General features: G+C 41.1%; 1 protein-coding gene across 1 annotated transcript in view; it reads right to left on the bottom strand.

Moving 5' to 3' along the window:
• The window catches only part of CSMD1 (CUB and Sushi multiple domains 1), a 1,638,713-nt gene that overhangs the window by 142,502 nt on the left and 1,478,688 nt on the right, over positions 1–17,523 (bottom strand). Inside the window, exon 50 of the mRNA XM_065401391.1 lies at positions 7,496–7,681. Coding sequence (XP_065257463.1) covers positions 7,496–7,681 — 186 coding nt within the window. The remainder of the gene's footprint in view (positions 1–7,495; positions 7,682–17,523) is intronic.

Genomic DNA, 17,523 nt, shown 5'->3' on the forward strand with positions numbered 1-17,523 from the left:
CAATTTAAAATCGAGTTGACAAAAGCTATTATAAAGAATAAAAAGTTTCCCAAAGTTGTGGGGGGTTTGTTTTTGCTTTTTTCAGTCTTAGGGCTCGTTTACATGGAGACACTCACAGGAAAGTGGCACCAGTGGAGCAGGCTGTTTGGCCTGGCTGGCCTGACCCATCAATGGATGACTACGAAGAGAGGCCGGGCTGACGTACGACTTGCTGCTGTTCCTAGACCAGGAGGAGTGGTGGTGCCGGGAGCGGTGCCGACCATGAGACCGTTATCCTGACATGGAGGAATGGTACCGCGGGCAGCAGCTGCTCTGCAATCGGCTCTGGCGGGCGGATCCACGCCAGCGATGTGCCAGCGATTGATGCCCGGGGCTGCAGGAACGGTGCTGTGGTGGGGTCCTGGAGCGAGACGACGAATAGGAACGGCGTTGATGTTCGTGTCGTGACTGGCTATGATAGCCCCTCTGAGACGAGGACCTTCAGCGGCATCTGCCTCAGTCCCATCGGTGTCAGCTCCTCAAGGCGGAGCAATGCCTGGAGTCTCTGTCAGACGGAATCCAGCCAGACAACCTGGTGGGGGTCGACAGCGACCTGCGTGGACTACACATGGGATGGACGCTGAGTGGCGAATGGCATCAGAAACAATTCCTCGACTGTGACCAGTACCGAGTCAGGGGCGACTGCGGAGATCCCAGTGGCGGCTTGACTCTGGACCGCGGGGCCAACATTGGCGGTGCTCCTGGTACCGGCACGGACATAACGTCCTGGGCTGCTTGCAGGGCCTCTGGCATGGAGGGCATCTGGACATCTGGGAAAGCCTGCTCCGAATGGGCCGGGCTCCTCTGCTCACCCTGAGTTGGAGGCCTAGAGGTTGATGGGGACCGAAGACTGCCCAACATGGGTCTAGCCTCTTCCCCAGTCTTGCTCCGGTGCCGCAGCGGAGAAGGCCTCTTCTTAGCCTTCTTGGCATGCCCCGTGGATGGGAAGCGGTGCCGACTGGTAGATGGCGCCGGGGGGTCACTGTGCACCGGCACCGTGGTACCCGGTGCCGACTCGGACCGGCACCCCGGAGTCAGGGTCAATGCCGACTCCATCAGGATGGCCCGGAGCCTAATGTCTCTCTTCCTCTTGGTCTGAGGCTTGAACTGCCGGCAAGAAGGAACTGAGAGTGCGAGGAGCGTGCAGCACCCATTATACCGCACCATGGAGGTGCCACTCCAGGGGTCACTAGGGGCGCTCCCCTAGGGGAAAAACTTCCGACAGCAGTGCACGTGGCCAGCACGCACACCTATTGTGGAATACACATAAGCAATCACTCGAAGAAGAACTGGTTTTATTAAGTACAGAGAATTTCTCTCAAATTGGCTGAAACTTTCCAAATGAAAAAAACTCCAAGTGTGACCACTGTATTATTAATATCTCCACATTAAACTTATTTGTATGGTAGAAGCTGATATTATCTGGTGAACTTTTATAATTTTAAGATACAAGTTTAAACTTTTCTTACCACAAATAAAAACCATCCCCAGGTATGGTAATTAACTCAGTATTTTCAGTTCCCAAGTGGAAAAAAAAAGAAAAAAAGAAGGAGAGAGAGAGAGACCAAAACACCCCGCACAACAGCTGGTGTTCTTGTTTCTATCAGTTTGATTTTTCATGCTGAATATGTCCTCTGAACTTTGTTTACTGTCATTTGGAAGAAAGATATGCTATTTAATATGCAATATTTATGCTTCTCTTTAACAAATGGCACTGAAGTCAGTAAATTAGTTCATACTCTTTTCTGAATAGTGTCTGTCAGGTCTTTTTATTCTTTCTGTAAAGCATGTAGGATATTTTGGGTGTTGTAAAAATAAAGTAAAACATTCAGTTTACTGTTATTTAGCCTTAATGTTATTAACTGTACTACAGCATGTATAGTTTTCAACATATACGTAGAACTTCCCAAACTTTTTCATAGTTTTGACCACACCTTAATGGAAATATGATGTTTTGATGAACGTGAACGTGACAGTGAAAGTAGACAGACAGACTGACTTTGCACAGGATTCTAAAACACCATTCCTCTTTACTTAACATAAGAGATACACAGATCTAGACAAAATAATTTTAAAAATGAATATACATTTCCCAGCCTCAGTTTCCTCACCAGTCTAAAGAGTTCTTCAGGCATAAGTCAGAATCCATAGTGGACTCTAAGATCCTTTCACATCCCTGTCTTCCTGCACATGGTTTCTCATCCAGAACAAGGAATCTCTGAACTCTTCTGCCTCTCTCCTTCTCTAGAATAGTTGCCAAGAGACTCATTTATAGCCTCCAGCCACCTTTGTCACATGATCTCCTGATAAGGTTCAACAGGGGACCCCATCAGGTGGCTTCATTGCCAGCTAACCTCTTTTCCTTGGTAAACCAGCCTGGTAGGAGCCAGCCTTTTGTCTCAAAGTGTTTCCATCTGAATAGGTGGACATTTAAGGTCTAATGACTGACCATTGTCCCTGATCCAGTAGGTATATGCTACAGCCCTGTCAGCAAATAGTGGATTCCATATCCACAGAGACATTCCATGATACATGAATTTCAAAACATCATTATATCAACCAGAATTTATACGTTGTACATAGACAGATTCCCCAGACTGTTATAATTTTGCCCAGCTCTAGCTGGGAGCAAATCTCATGATAGATACCTATAGCCCCCCCAAAAATCTCACCCTATTAAAACTGGCCAAGATAATAAGTGGAACTCTGAGTTAGAGGGATTATGGTGGGCAGGTATATCCAGAGACACAGAGAACTGGAAGGATTCTCAGGCTCAAAGAAGAGTTGATTTTACTAATCTCTGTAGTACCAACTTTTGGATGCAATCTGAGTCCACCAGGAAGGTTATTTTCCCTTTCACCCACATAAACATGGTACAGTCTCTGGGACCCTCAGATTCTCTGACTTTAGCCAGATCACATATTTCCCCATTGTCACACTCTGTCATTGGAAAGAGGTGGGATTTTTTTGTTTGTTTGTTTGAATATTCTACAAGTAAAATACACAAAAGGAGGAGCTGAAGAGTTCTCACTAGATTCTGGATGAGCATTCTTTTTGGCTCCCCCTTTGGAATATTTAAGTTTCTTCAATTTCTACCAGTAATTCCTTTGTCCATGAACTGACTGCTTCTCAGATCTAGGTTGCTCTGGTTGTCTCTCCAATGGCTTAGCCTTCACGTTTATTCTATCTGCTACCTAGCCTTGCCCAGCATGTATAGGTAATGTTGGTGCATCCAAATCTCCACCCTCCCTCCTATCTAGATTATCTGAAAACTGCTTTAGAATGATTAAATCTATCAGTTCTCCTACTGTGTATGAGAAAAGTCATTTAGTCTAATAGTCAATTTCCTCCTTTATACCTCACTTATAAAACATTGCACTGCTCTCAACACCACAATGAATAGGTGGCTTTCTGATTCTGCTTAAAATCCACACACTTTGTTTAGGGCTGAGAACATACCCCCGATCAATATAATACACATTGCAGCCCAAAACTTCACACCAGGTATTGCGGTTCCTGATGTTCTTCCTGGATAATTGTTCACAGCCTGGACTCTAGGATGGTGTTAATGAGATGCATGCAATCAGCTCTCAGCAAGAATACCACCTGTGAATGGGATAGATTGGCAGGAAATCTCTGCCAGTCTGTAACACCGACTTCTCTGACCCAAGTCCAGGATCTTCAACAGGACATAAAATATCAAAACAATTTTAAAAGGTGGAAACAGAAAAAGAAATATCTTTCATCCACCTGATGATTTATGACATGCTCTCCATTCTTGGATCTTCCTTCACAGCAAAGAGACAGAGACCAAAGAAGATGTCACAATCAATTCAGATGGATCAGAGATTTTATTTTAAAAATCTCTCTAGTCATAAGTATTTGTAAAGCACATTTCACATTTATTGTGGAAGTTAAAAAGAGCCTTATGTCTTTGAAAAATGCTGTGTTGAAAAAAACTGTCTTACAGTATGACCAGCAGAGGGCAACAATAGAGACACTTCCTGACCTCCTCAGGAAAGATTTCACAGTCTTGAGGCTGCTCTGCCTTCTGTTCCTTTGATTCTTTGTTTTGTATAAAGTAAATGTTGCCTGCTTTTGTGGGAGGAAGGAAAGGTAGCCTTTGCGATAGCACCATGGGCCTAGTCCTTTGAGGACCCTATAAATCATATCTCAGTAGTGCTCCACCTGTGTCCTAGGGACATTTGTTGCTTTCTAAGTTCTACATTGAGCATGACCATTTTAAGAAAGAATTGTATTTGATTATGAATTGAAAGTTCATCCCTAAGCCACATCTTGTGATTTTTAAACTGAACTGTTTGAATCAGCTGCATTTTTATCGGGAAGAGGTAGGGAGTATTGTTCCCCAGCTGCCTCCTAGTGCTTCCCCTGCAGCCCTAGGAACAAATCAAAGGAGGTCAGAATGCTCTGAGCAGCTGCTGTCCTTTTCCTGCTGCAGCTGTTTAGCAGACCCCTACTGGCTGCCTAATGCACTGCAGAGGATGGAGGAGCAAGTAACTCTGCCTACTACTCCATTACCTGGTTCACTACAGGCTGTGACAGCTCCAGGGAAAGATGGACAAGGTCTTGATTTCCTCTGTCTCAGCCTTGGAGAGTGTTTAGCAATGGATTGCACCTCTCACACAAACAGCTACAAAGGGCAGTCAGAGTAGGAGAAAGAGAAGCTGAGAACTAACAGTTATAGTTCCCTGATATCTTGCCTCAGTCTACGGGCTGTTCTAACTTGTGATAGCTGGCGTATGGTCCCTAAAGGCCATCCAGTAGCTGAGGGTAGTTGGATCACTGCACACTCCAGTCATTCTCCATCCATGCCACCTGCACCAGGTATAGAGAGCAGGGAGACATAAGAACTCTATTTTAGCTCTAGACCTTCTTGGGTCTGCACTGCAATAGGGGAATCTCAAGCATGAGACTTGTTGGCTAGGTTCCATTCCCTTTCTGCTCTCTGAGCAGCACAAAGAAGCGTAACAGAACAGATAATTTGTCCCACAGAATTGACAGTGGCCCCTTGACCTTTTTGAAATAACATGTTCATCTCTTAGGCTGAGAAGGTTGGAAACCACTGCAAAATTAGAACCTCAAATTGATAGTGCATAGGAAGCCAATAGAAACTGAGGAACATGGGCATTATATGCTCCCTTGTATTAAGCACCCTCAGAACCGGGTGACACATAAATCCACTCCCATTCTACATGCGATCTCATTGGATAAATGTTCGTTTATTATGACCCAAGTCACATAAAATGACTTTCTTTAAAACAGTATTTTGTAAAATGTCTATGCTTGAATCCCTGAGGTTCAGCATAACTCAATAATCAAAATGTTATGAGTATTTTATTCTCAGTCGAGAATTTCATACAATGTAAAATCAAAGCAGCTCTAAGAGGAAGAGGTGCAGAAGTTATCTTAGAAGGCAGCGTCTGGGAAAAATCAATTTTATCAGAACTAAAGAACACAGAAGGCTGCTGCTGATTGGGCATCTGAAAATAAAAAAGCTCACCTTCAAACTGTATTCCCCAAACACCCTAAAATATATAATTTATTCATTTTAACCCTTTCTAAAGTTTTGACAAACATTTTCTGGTGTACTTTATTGTCTTTATGCACAGCTTTTAACACAGTATATGCTGCTACAATAAATTTCCCATCTGTAATACTTCTTGGAAACTGGTTGACTCAAACCAATGGAATATATTAAATACAGTTTTTCACCTCTATGTCTTTGGTTCATATCTGACCTAGGTCGGTAGCAATCATAGCTAGTTTATTTCTTTGATGCTATTTGGTGGCTCATGTGAAATGAACTGGTTTGTTGCCTGTTTTCCACATTACATAAAACACTACTATAATTGACACATTTGCAGGCAATTTCATGAGAGAGGCTACTCAGCCGCATTTCTATCATTAGCATTTAAGGTACATCAGGTATGCTGTAATAGTTCAGCCTCAGGCACTTTCACAGATATGTTGTCAAGTTGTGGACATCTGAGTGAATTTGTATATTTAATGCATATAGTCAACGGAAGCCTTTTTCAACTCAATAGCTTGAAAAAGGAGAATAATGCAAAAAATGCTTTTTTTGTCACTTTCTACGTCCATAGAGCTTACTTAAGCAAAATAATTATTAAATAACTTAAAATACAATTTAAAAGTGATTAAAACTCAGAGAGTATTTAAAGAAACCCACACTTGTACAATAGCACAGACTGGGTGACACACTGCTGTCAATGAATCTAAACTCCAAAACCTTTTTTCACTAAAACATACTACTTTCTAAATTCACATTGTCATTGCTATTTTCTTTACCCTACAATTAAAAATAAGCAACATTTATGGAGAATTGAAAAAAAAGTGCTTCTCATGTTCAGAATCTAGAAAACAGGTACATACTGTTCCCAGGTTCTAGAATCTAAATTCACTGTCAACTGAGTATTTTGTAACATTAAGTATAGTACCTAAGATGGGCAATATTTTTAAAAATTCAAGTCTATGCACTAATATTTTTCCAGTATTTTTGCACATGAAAAGGACATCTAAAGCTCAAACTTAATTAATTGCGTAGATTTTAATTTACTGCTATTAGTCAAGGTAGCACCAAGAGATCCCAATCAGAAGTAGGGTACCATTTTATTGGGCACTGTAGAAACATTTAAAGAGACAGTCTTTGACTTGAATAATGTACAACTTCGATTAAAACAAGTTGCAACAGGCAATTGTAACAGAAAATAGAGAAGGTGGAGAAGAGATCATTAACAAGTAGGGGAACACACGGATAAGGTATGTTCATTATTTGTAGGCTTTAAGTCCTATGTCTTTAAAAGATACCTTGATTTTATGTTTGATGTATGAACCTCATCGTAAAACATATACATTTTGTTTATATGAATTTGTGCATACTTACACAGGTAGTATACTAATTCATATTATCAAATTATGGGCTAGATCCTCAGCTGTACAAAAGCTCTGATTTTGTCACAGCTTGAGGTAGATAAAGGTAGCTTCATGCCACCTTTCTATTCCTGTGATCCTGGTGTTTTCTTGAAGGCAGTTTGGTCAGCAGCACAGATTCGAGCAGCCTCAGGGCTGCACTAAACTGTGCCTAGCTACAGTGGTCCCTAAAAGATCATTTTGCAGCTGGGGATAGGGCAAGGAGAAGGGTGAAGAGCGGAGTATAATAGCTTGACAGCACGTGGAGATTCCCTTATGCTGAAGAAATATCTGCGTACCTCATTAAAATAGCTTTAAGGCTGCTTTGCACTACTCTTAACATTAATAGCATTTGTGTATCATTCTAACTCATCACATACTGAATAAAAATGTACTCCTCAATATCCAAAATGTGGGATCCTTGTACTTTGGATCTAAATTTCACCACTGAAAACTTTTCTCAGCATACACAAAAGAAATATGTTTGAAAAAATATATGCACACTTACGTTTACAGACAGGTGGCCGCCCTTTGTTACTCCATAATCCATCTTCTTGACACACTGCTGTTGCTTGTTGACTAGATTCTAGCTTGAAGCCCTCGTTACATTCATATATCACTCTACTGCCCAAAGTGAACTCATTACCTACAACTGAACCATTTCCTGGAGATTCTGGAATACCACACGACACAGCTGAGGGGGGAAAAAGATGGAAATGTTAAGGTATTTTTGAAAGTCACATTTACCCCTATATACCAAAAAACATACATGCATAATAATACATTCCTCATCAATAACCAGTGCAATTTCCTCCACATCTACAACTTTCTAACTAATCCAGGAATATTTTTTAAAATGGATATATAAATAAAGTATAGCCAATGTAAGCCAACTTTCTTATCAATTAATCTATTATTTGTGCAATTCAGTCAATTCTGCAGTTACAGTAGATATCAAACGGTCAGAATAAAGTGACATATGAAAGGCCAACAGGCCATTTATTGGCTCAGAATCATCCACCAAGTACCCAAAATTACCAGGCTAAAGTCAAATAAAATAGCAATGAAGGAGAAACCTCACATATTAAATAATCTACTAATGCTATGTTCCCACTTTCTCTGTAGTCTTTCCACTCTTCCATCATTCCAATTAGGGTATGTCTACACTTCAAGATGGAACTGTAATATGCAACTGGAGACTTACCTGTGCTAACTGGAATCAAGCTAGCATGCTAAAAATAGAGTGAAGTTGCAGCAGAACAAACAGCAAGAGGGACTAGCCTCCCCAAGTATATACCTAGCATCTTGGGTGAGTATGTACTCAGTACAGCTAGTCTCTCCCATCGCTTGCACCTTTGCAGCTACGCTCTATTTTTAATGTGCTAGCTCAGTCGGCGCTAGGTATGTCTCCTTAAGCTGGAAATTGTACCAACGCCGTGTAGTATAGACATACCTTAAGATTGCTACCTCAGAAAAAGGGGTGAAATCCTAACCCTGGTGAAACTCAATGGCAAAATTCCCATTGACTCCAAGGGGACAGGATTTCACCCAAGGTCTTAGGGACAGGGACACTTTCTTGGGATGCCCAGGAATGAGAGTCACCTTGTTATCCCTCCCCCCCCACCTCCCACAGATCCAGCATGAGGGAGTCTTTCTTGTGGTAGCTGGATGTCAGCTCTGTGTCACTGCCAGCCCTACAGCCACTCAAGCATGAGCCTTCAGGCTCTGCCAGTCCCTACTTTGCCTTGCAAGTTAACAACAGGAGCACCCCAGACTCTGAGCCACTCTGAAAACATCTCCTTGTAGTGTCCCGCTCCTGTTGCTGGACAATCACACTAATTACCGGGTTCGCTACTTCCAAGGGAATAGTATGCAGATTTCAGCTTGTTTGATTCAACTGAGTTTTAGCTCCAATATAACAACACAGCACTGTAACCTATTTATAGTAAAAACAAATATAAATTTATTTAAAAAAGGAAAGAATTATGAGATAGTGAGCCCAGCATATGGTATCTAACAATACCTGCTAACACAGGATTTTCCAGATAAGGTACATTTCTGGAAATACCTATGTCAGAAGCCTTTACCAGTGATCCCTGAGTCAATATAGCCCTTCTGCAGTTATCAAAGACTGCCCAGACAACTAATCACTCCCAGTGATTTTAGCAAAGAGAATTGTAGAAGTAGGAACTTTTTTGTGGGGCTTTGTTTTAACATGCTTCACACTCCGCAGGGGCTAACTCCTGGGTGCTTGAAAACTTGATAAACTGGGAAAGATTTTTCATTTGCCCTATGCTGGCATTTAAAATAAAACAACAAGTTATTTCTTATTTCTTCTTCAAGTTTTATTTCTTTAGAAAGATTTAGTCTTTTTAAAACAGCAACTTGGAGTATAAAACAGCACAATAGTTACATTAAGCCCCTTTAATTAAGGATTACATAGGAAACCAAACCCACATATGTACAGAATCACCTTCTTGCTCTGGTCCAGTCACTGATATATCACTCTATGATAAATATAACATAGAAATGAAATGTAAGTTTAAATGTTATACTTATAAATATTAAACAGTACGGGATGAGCTTTGATGATAAACTAGGGTTGAAAAAGAAAAACTCTGCCCCATATGTACTTGCTCAATTGTAGGAAGCAATGCAACATTTTAACATAAAGAATTTTGCCACTGCATGTCTTCTTCTTTGGACCGTGGACTTTTATTTACATTTTATAAAATCAACATTTGCCAAAAGAATAAAAGGCCAACCTTTACCAGAAGCCTACTGAACACAAGTCAGAAAAAAAATCAATTTAATTAATGGTATAATTTACCTGCTTCAGTGTAAATGATTAATTTCACAACGCACTGTTACAGTACAATAAACATAACTCTACAAAGTTGTTTTCATTATTTCAAAGCTGTCACATCTGATACATTTAAATTAAATACAACATAGTGTTTGGAATTTGATTACAATGAGACAAACTAGGCAATATGAAATGATAGATGCGGTTCATGTTCTTGGTTAGTGGTTTTTTATTGTGTTTGCTCCCATCTGGAATATGCCAAATTGCACACGCAAGTAGAACTGAAATAATGTGATAAAATAAACTGCTTCCTTATAAAATAAAGTCAATGTGAATTTTACAAACAGACTAACACTAAATTTCCCACCATTTGAAAAGAACTTGACAGCTGGGGAGCCTTTGCTTATATTTTTAAATAGGTAGAAAGTTGAAATCCCATCCTGTTTTTCTACCCCCTTAAAACTACCAAACTCTCCCCATTCTCAGTTGCAATTACTATGTTTTTTGTTTTCTGTTGGTAGCAGGATTTTGTCAACATTTTGCTCCCCCTCCCACAAACCTCTCTTTCAATTATTTTCAGTCATGATAGAACAAACCTTGGCATGGCTCCTGAAGGGTTTACTTTGGGATGCAACTGGGTTAATTCTAATTTCCTGGCAACTTTTTGTTTGTTTTATCTTTTTTTTTTACTGGGAGTAAGATATCAATTTCTGATTTAAGCCTGCACATGGTTAACTGTCTAAAAGTAAAAAAATCAGGGTTCAAATTTAAAAAATATTATATGTAGGCCTAACTTTGTTCTTCCTTTAATCAGTAGAAATCTGGGTATAATGCTACTAAATTCAGAACTCTTTCTATGGAATGAAAGAACAGAATTTGGACCTCTGTAACTTGAACAATAAATAAATGAATCTGCTGCATTCATTTTATCAGCAAAATAGCTCTGTCAGCAGACAGTGCTTTGCACTCTGGCTTGATGATAATATTGCAGGAGACTTCTTAAAATCCAGGAATTCTAACATCCCCCTATTATTTGCATGATATACTGCAGAATAAAAGGTGTATAATATTCCATTTTACCTTTCAAGTGCTTAAGCTGCACCAAACAGATCTGTTTGTTATACTAGCCCCAGCATGTTGCACAGAATATTGCACCTGCTGCACCCTGATCTCAGTGTCTGCATCTGTTCCTCTCTTCTCACTCCCCTTTCACCATCTTCATTCCGCCTAAACATCACACCTAGTCCCCTCTTAGTTTTCTTCTCCCACTCATATAGGAGCACTGTTGCTGATCTGTATATTCCTTACGTTGCTAAGCTACTGCTGCTGCAGTAATTGCTAATGATAGCAGTACCTTCTGGTGCTACTTCAGTTACAGTCCATCTGTCTATTTGTTACTCATCTCTCTCTACAAATAATACTATAGTGGAAAGTGGTATTCCTGCTGCTACTGTTTGTCTGATTATGGTAATAGCTTTTAGACCAATAGTGTCCAAACAAAACATGTCAGCACTCATTGGCTTGAATAAAGTAACATAACAGCAAATACACAGTGACTTTCTGGAGCAAGCTTTGATGAAGAGAGCTAACTAAAATGACATTTGGTCATTTAACAGCTGAGAGTAGTCAATGCTGTTAAACACATAAGTGGACTGAAGCTGTTCTCAGCTTCCCACGTGCTTGCTAAAATGACTAAGAACAGACTAAGAAAATTGCCCAATTCAATGAATGGGTCCAGACATTTCTCAGCTCAATGATTAGAAGAAACTTACATCCTGTGCCACCAACATGTACTTTGTACTTATGTATGAACACTTCCAGCTGGGTTATGAGCATTCAGAGAGTGAATAATGAATAGTTCTTTAACCTTAATTGTCGTCATTGTTCTTGTATTGCAGCAAGATATATTTCTTCCGAAGAGCCTATAATCAGCACAAGCTGAAAAGCCTATTTACTGCCTAGAAAGTAGGATGCAACTTCAATTGCTCATAAATGTTCCCCCTCAAAAATATTCTTCTATTTCTACAGTAAAGCTTTTTCCTCTTCTTAAAAAAAAAATTCTTTAGGATTCCCAAATCTATTCACATATACTTTGTGTGAACACACTACATAAAAACACAGATACTTCAATGATATATACCATAGCAATTCTTATACATAAATAAAACACACACACACACACAGTATTTTGATTGACATGTTACTTTAACAAATTCTTCCCTGGTGTAACTCCACATAATTTAATGAAGTTAAAGTAGATTAATTTGATCCATTACTGAATATTTATAAATACAGATCATATATCTTTTCACACGGTCAGGTTAGTTGTTTCTGAAAAAGCTCACTAGTATTCTATTGTTGATTCTCACCCTACTTCTAACCAAACATTATTTTAAAAAAAGTTTACTTTGTTTTAAGTAAAAATCATTCTATTCCCATTTACCTCAACCTCCTTTTACCAGGGGACTGTCAGGTATTGCCAGAGGCGGCTCCAGGCACCAGCGCTCCAAGCACGTGCCTGGGGCGGCAAGCCATGGGAGGCGCCCTGCCGGTCCCTGCAAGGGCGGCAGTCAGACAGCCTTCAGCGCCATGCCTGCGGGAGGTACGCCGGTCCCGCAGATTCGGCAGCAATTCAGCGGTGGGTACGCCGAAGCCGCGGGACCGGGGACCTCCCGCAAGCATGGCGCCGAAGGCAGCCTGCCTGCCGTGCTTGGGGTGGCAAAAAAGCTAGAGCCGCCCCTGGGTATTGCCAGACTGCTAAGTGTGATAATTCAAAGATGCTGCTCAGTGTTTCTTATCAAAAGAGCCTCTGTGTAGCCCAGCAGGCAATAAGATGACCACCCTGCCAGAAAGTCTGTTTTATTATCAGACATTATTATAGGCCTATGGAATTATATACCCTGCTTAATCCAAGCATGTGGTGAGTGCTCTCGCATGGCAAGGAGGATTTTGCTTGCCTTTATAGAAGTTTATCAGAAAAGTTAGTAAATGTTTTTATTTTTTTTCAATTTTTAAAAATGGCCTATCAGAACAGCTCTAAAACCAAATAATACAAAAATGAATATTAAAAACATTAAAGAAAGTAGCCACATGCTTAGCACCCAGAAAAGAAAGGTTCCCTACAAGAACCTCTCAGCAAAAGCCTGGTTAACAGATATGCTTTGTCTTGAAGGTTCACTAATTTAGGTTGTGTTGAGCTAGTGGTGATGTTCAGTACAGTTGAGGGCCTCTGGTTAAAATGCCCTGCCAGCAGCCTTCTCATCTTAAAAACAGGTCATCTGTAGCTAACCTCAACTCTCACAGTAGTCCACAAGAAGAGATATAGACTTGTAGGTAGCTACTATAGGAATCAAACTATATATGAATGGTAACATCCTTATTATTATTTACTATATGTATTACCACCAAACTTAGGAGGTCCTGTCATGGGCCAGGAGCTACGCATTGTACAAACACAGCACAAAAGGACTGTCCCTGGCCCAGTGAGTTGACAATCCAAGTAAAAGACAAGAGACAACAAATGATACAGACAGAACAACATTTTTAAAACTATAACTTGGCCAAATTACAAAACAACACATTTCCAGGGACAATAAGAGGAACCTTTCCACTTTAAGGATTATCTCCCTGACAAATTTCAGCTTTCTGCTCCTTCTGCTTTAGTGTAAAACATTATAATTTTTTTTTTAAGAACTGGAAAAAGTGTATTTCTCTCTCCTCATACCCCAAAATATCTGAACCATTTTTTTTTTTTTTTTGTAAAAAATACTTTTCACAAATATTATCCTTGGGTATAGAGCAGTCCTGCAACATTTTAACCCCCAAAAAGAAAGTTATAATACAATGAGAAAGTGGGGTGTAATGGGGCACAGAAGCCTCCATGCAAGACCAGAAAGTGTTAATAGACTACTGACTGTCAGCCAAATTGAGACACCTGGAGCAGAGGCAGGAATCCTGCTCAGTTGGAGGGGAGCAGGTAGAGAGAAAAGAGGCTGGCTATACACTAGGGCTGGGGAAGACTGATGCCTAGCAGATCTCTCAGAAGAATGGGAAAAGTTTAACTTGCTTCATGTTTGTTTTGGACTTTGAGTACCCCAGAAGGGATAGAACTATATATAACCTAGCCAGAGCGCTAAGTCTCTGCAACCCCAGGGAGGGTGGGTGAAGCAGCAGAAGACCAGCTAGGAAACTGAAGCTGAGTGGCTGCTGCACTGCCCAATGCCACAAGGATGTGCTATAATATGAGGTATAATGAAAATGTTTCAGCAACTTTAACTATAGCTGTTGTTATTTGCTCCATTTACAATTATTTTGAATGCACTGTGCCTCATGCTTGTCTGTTGCTTTGAAAGTAACAGTAATAACAATAAATTGTTATTTTTTTGGAAGATAGTCAAGTTCTTTATATAGCATGTAGAGCATTATTAGGTGAGTCTCCACTTGAAAAGACTGGAAATGGAAATACCATTTGACCCTAACAGCGTAACCTAAATTAGAGATATGTTTATATTAAAATTGAAACTTTTGCACTACAGGTACAGAAAAAACTACTTTTTTTTAAAACACAATCAAATTTGATTCCAACCATTATTTGCTGCATAATCATGTTGTTTAATTATAAATTAAGCCCTATGGAATCAGTTTTACTGGTATTTCAGACTTAATTAAAGGACTTTTCTTTGCAAATAGCCCATGCTGATATCTATAAACTGGGCCAAATATGTCTGGCTCTTATAAGTTTTCAAGGACGACTTGTGTGTTTTCATGCAAGATAAATATGTTTCTCCAAAATTTCTGAAAACTATCTTCTTTACATATAAAATCTTATTGTAAATGTATATACCTTATTCTTATAAATTAATGTTGTGATAATTAATAATCATTATTAATAATAATTTAATATTCAATACAGACCCTACTGCACAGGATGGTATAGTCACAAGGACAGAGTTAATACATTTGCGCAATTTCATAGGTTTTGTTCCAAGTGTAGTTAGTTTTGAATTTCTGAGCTTTTATTGTGTTTTCTTTAGAATTGTGTTACTACAAACTTATTTACAATCTTAACTTCAGCTTTATTATTGTTAATTTCCTGTATTTTTGGACCTGTTTTCCACTGGTATCCATTGCTTATGCATCTTGTTCAAGCTGTTCTTCCTCACCTTCAAGCCCTATACATATTCACTCCTAACTCCACATTATGCTCTCAGTTTCATACTCTATGTATCCTCCTGTGTATCTGCTCCCTTAATTTGCTTCTACTACTCTCTGTAAATTCTGCCATGCTGTCCCTCAGACCTGAGAACACGTTCCTTGATCCTGTGCAGCAAAGCAAAGAACCACTTTCCCCCTTCTCGTTCAAATCTGTTCCAATCAACGTATACACAATTACCTATTTTTAGGTATATTTTTCAAAGACATCTTGGGGAAAGCCAATTTCTCTCCACCATTGGTTGAGTAGTGTTCTAAATGTAGAAGAAAACTAGTAAACACTGAAGTTATGCTGCACTGAGAAGAGGGGCAGGCCAAGGTGATGACAAGCCTTAGGGCATTCCCTAACTTTGTAAATCTTGTATTTATAATCTTAATGTTCTTTTAACACAGTTTCTGTGTTCAGTTTCCTAGGTTTAAAAATAACTGAACCCCCCCCCAGAAATTCCATCAGATGGAACCATATTGACACCCACATGGTTCATCAGCAGGATTGGAATGGTTAGATTCACATACAGACCTCTGCCTCTTGAGCTAACAGTAACTGATAACAGTAGTAGGCTGTCTTCCTCTATGTGGATAAACAAGAGAGGGTGAGGAGACACAATCTGCCAGTGGTTTTCACAGATATTTGCTGATTCAGGAATCTTGGGTGCAGTTCCAGGTTCTGGAGGGGAATGTGATCTAGTGGCTATAGATCCTTCTGTCCCTTTGCCCTCCAGCCTGTCTTTCTCCGCATCCTGCCTCTTTCCTACCTATACCTGGATCCTCATCTCAGTCTCACCTCTCTTCACCCCCACTACACCTCCTCATCCTAATCTCAGTGTCCATCTCCAGGCTCCTCCTCCTAGTCCCAGTCTCCTTGCCCAACCAGTCCTAGTCTCCACCTCCTTGCTCTTCAGCTTAGTCCTAGGCTTCTCCTTATCCTGACTTTCAGTCCCTCCACACCAGGTCCCTCATATGACCTTAGACTGTCCCCCCTCCACTCCATGTCTCAGACTCCCTGCAGACTTCTTTTCCCAATCTCCAGTCCATCCCCTAGCTTCTTGTCCAGCCTCAGTCTCCTTTCCCTCACTAGCTCCTACTCTCAGTCACTTTTCCCAGCCAGCCCCAGTCTCCATCTCTATCTGCCAGTCTCTCCCCATCACCCCTTGCCCAGCCAGCTCCCAGTTCCAGTCACTCTCTCTCTCTCTCTCTCTCTCTCACACACACACGGTGGAGATGATTCAGAAGTGAGCTGTGTAATACATGGAGATATACCTATCTCATAGAACTGAAAGGTCATCAAGTCCAGCCCCCTGCCTTCACTAGCAGGACCAAGTGTCCTAGGGTTGGTCCCAGGTAGGTCTACTCCAAGTTCCTGTTTGTATCGTGGGAGTTCTGAACATTGTACTGGATCAGTTAAATGCTTAAAACATACAATTGCAGCCTGCTGTCCCATGCGCCTGTAGTTCATTCTCTTGCATGGAGTGATCAGTATAATTATGCTTGGAGATGTGAAGCTTTTGGATTTAACCATGTTACTGAGTTCTCTAGATTTATTTTCCATTTGCTATATAACAATATAGCATCACAACCTTCAAGTTTTTGTGCCCATTTAGGCACATAGTAGGGTGACTATATTTCCCTGTGCTGAATACCTGGTAAAATTACTTGTATTCAAGTGAGTTCAATGGCAATCTATCAGAACTATGCAGTACAAACGTTCAAATTAACATCAAGTTGATTGAGCCCCTGTTAAAAGGAAATACTGCATAGTCGGATTCTTTTTATTTACCTTCTTATTTTTAAGGCTTTAGGGTTCACACAGGAAGGGGTGACACACACCCCTACCCTCCCACCCACCATGTTGTTTTTCCCAGGCCAGAGGGTCTTGGGCTTTTCCAGGGCTCTGGCCCAGCCAGAGGCAGTGGGAGAAGGAACAAGCCTGCTGGCCAGGCTCCTGGTGAGCTGAGCATTCCGACCAGGAGCTGATTCTCCGCACAGTGCTGGGAGTGGGACCCACCCTGGTGGGGGGGATATGGAGAAGCAGAAGGGCTGGGTGGGGGGCAAAGGGACAAAGAAGGGAGAGGACAGAGAGATGGGGACAATGTAAAGGGCTGATGGGTGGACAGCAGAGGCAACACGTAACCGGCCTCCACCTGGTGCCTGCCCGCACACACCAGCCTCTACAGCTTGCAGAGCACTACCAGTGCCAGTTGGAAATGGGATGGGAGGTGGCACACAGCGGGGGCTTCAGCTTTGCCCCACCACCAGCCTTGCACACCCACCCCCATCATCGGCTGGACCCCCCACTCACCGCTGGTGGGCAGGCAGCTGGCGAGCAGGGATCCAGCCAGCAGTAGGACCCGCCAGTACTGATGGGGTTGGGGAGACAGAAAATATGGGACAATTTGTCCATTTTTAAGAAAAAGTCAGGACACCTGCAGGAGGGCTTAAATAGGGGACTGTCTCTTCAAAAACAGGACATTTGGTCACCCTACACATAAGTAAATTTAAATACATGAGTAAGCCCACTG

The sequence above is a fragment of the Emys orbicularis genome, chromosome 3, assembly GCF_028017835.1.
Source record: "Emys orbicularis isolate rEmyOrb1 chromosome 3, rEmyOrb1.hap1, whole genome shotgun sequence".
In the NCBI taxonomy this organism is placed as follows: domain Eukaryota; kingdom Metazoa; phylum Chordata; order Testudines; family Emydidae; genus Emys; species Emys orbicularis.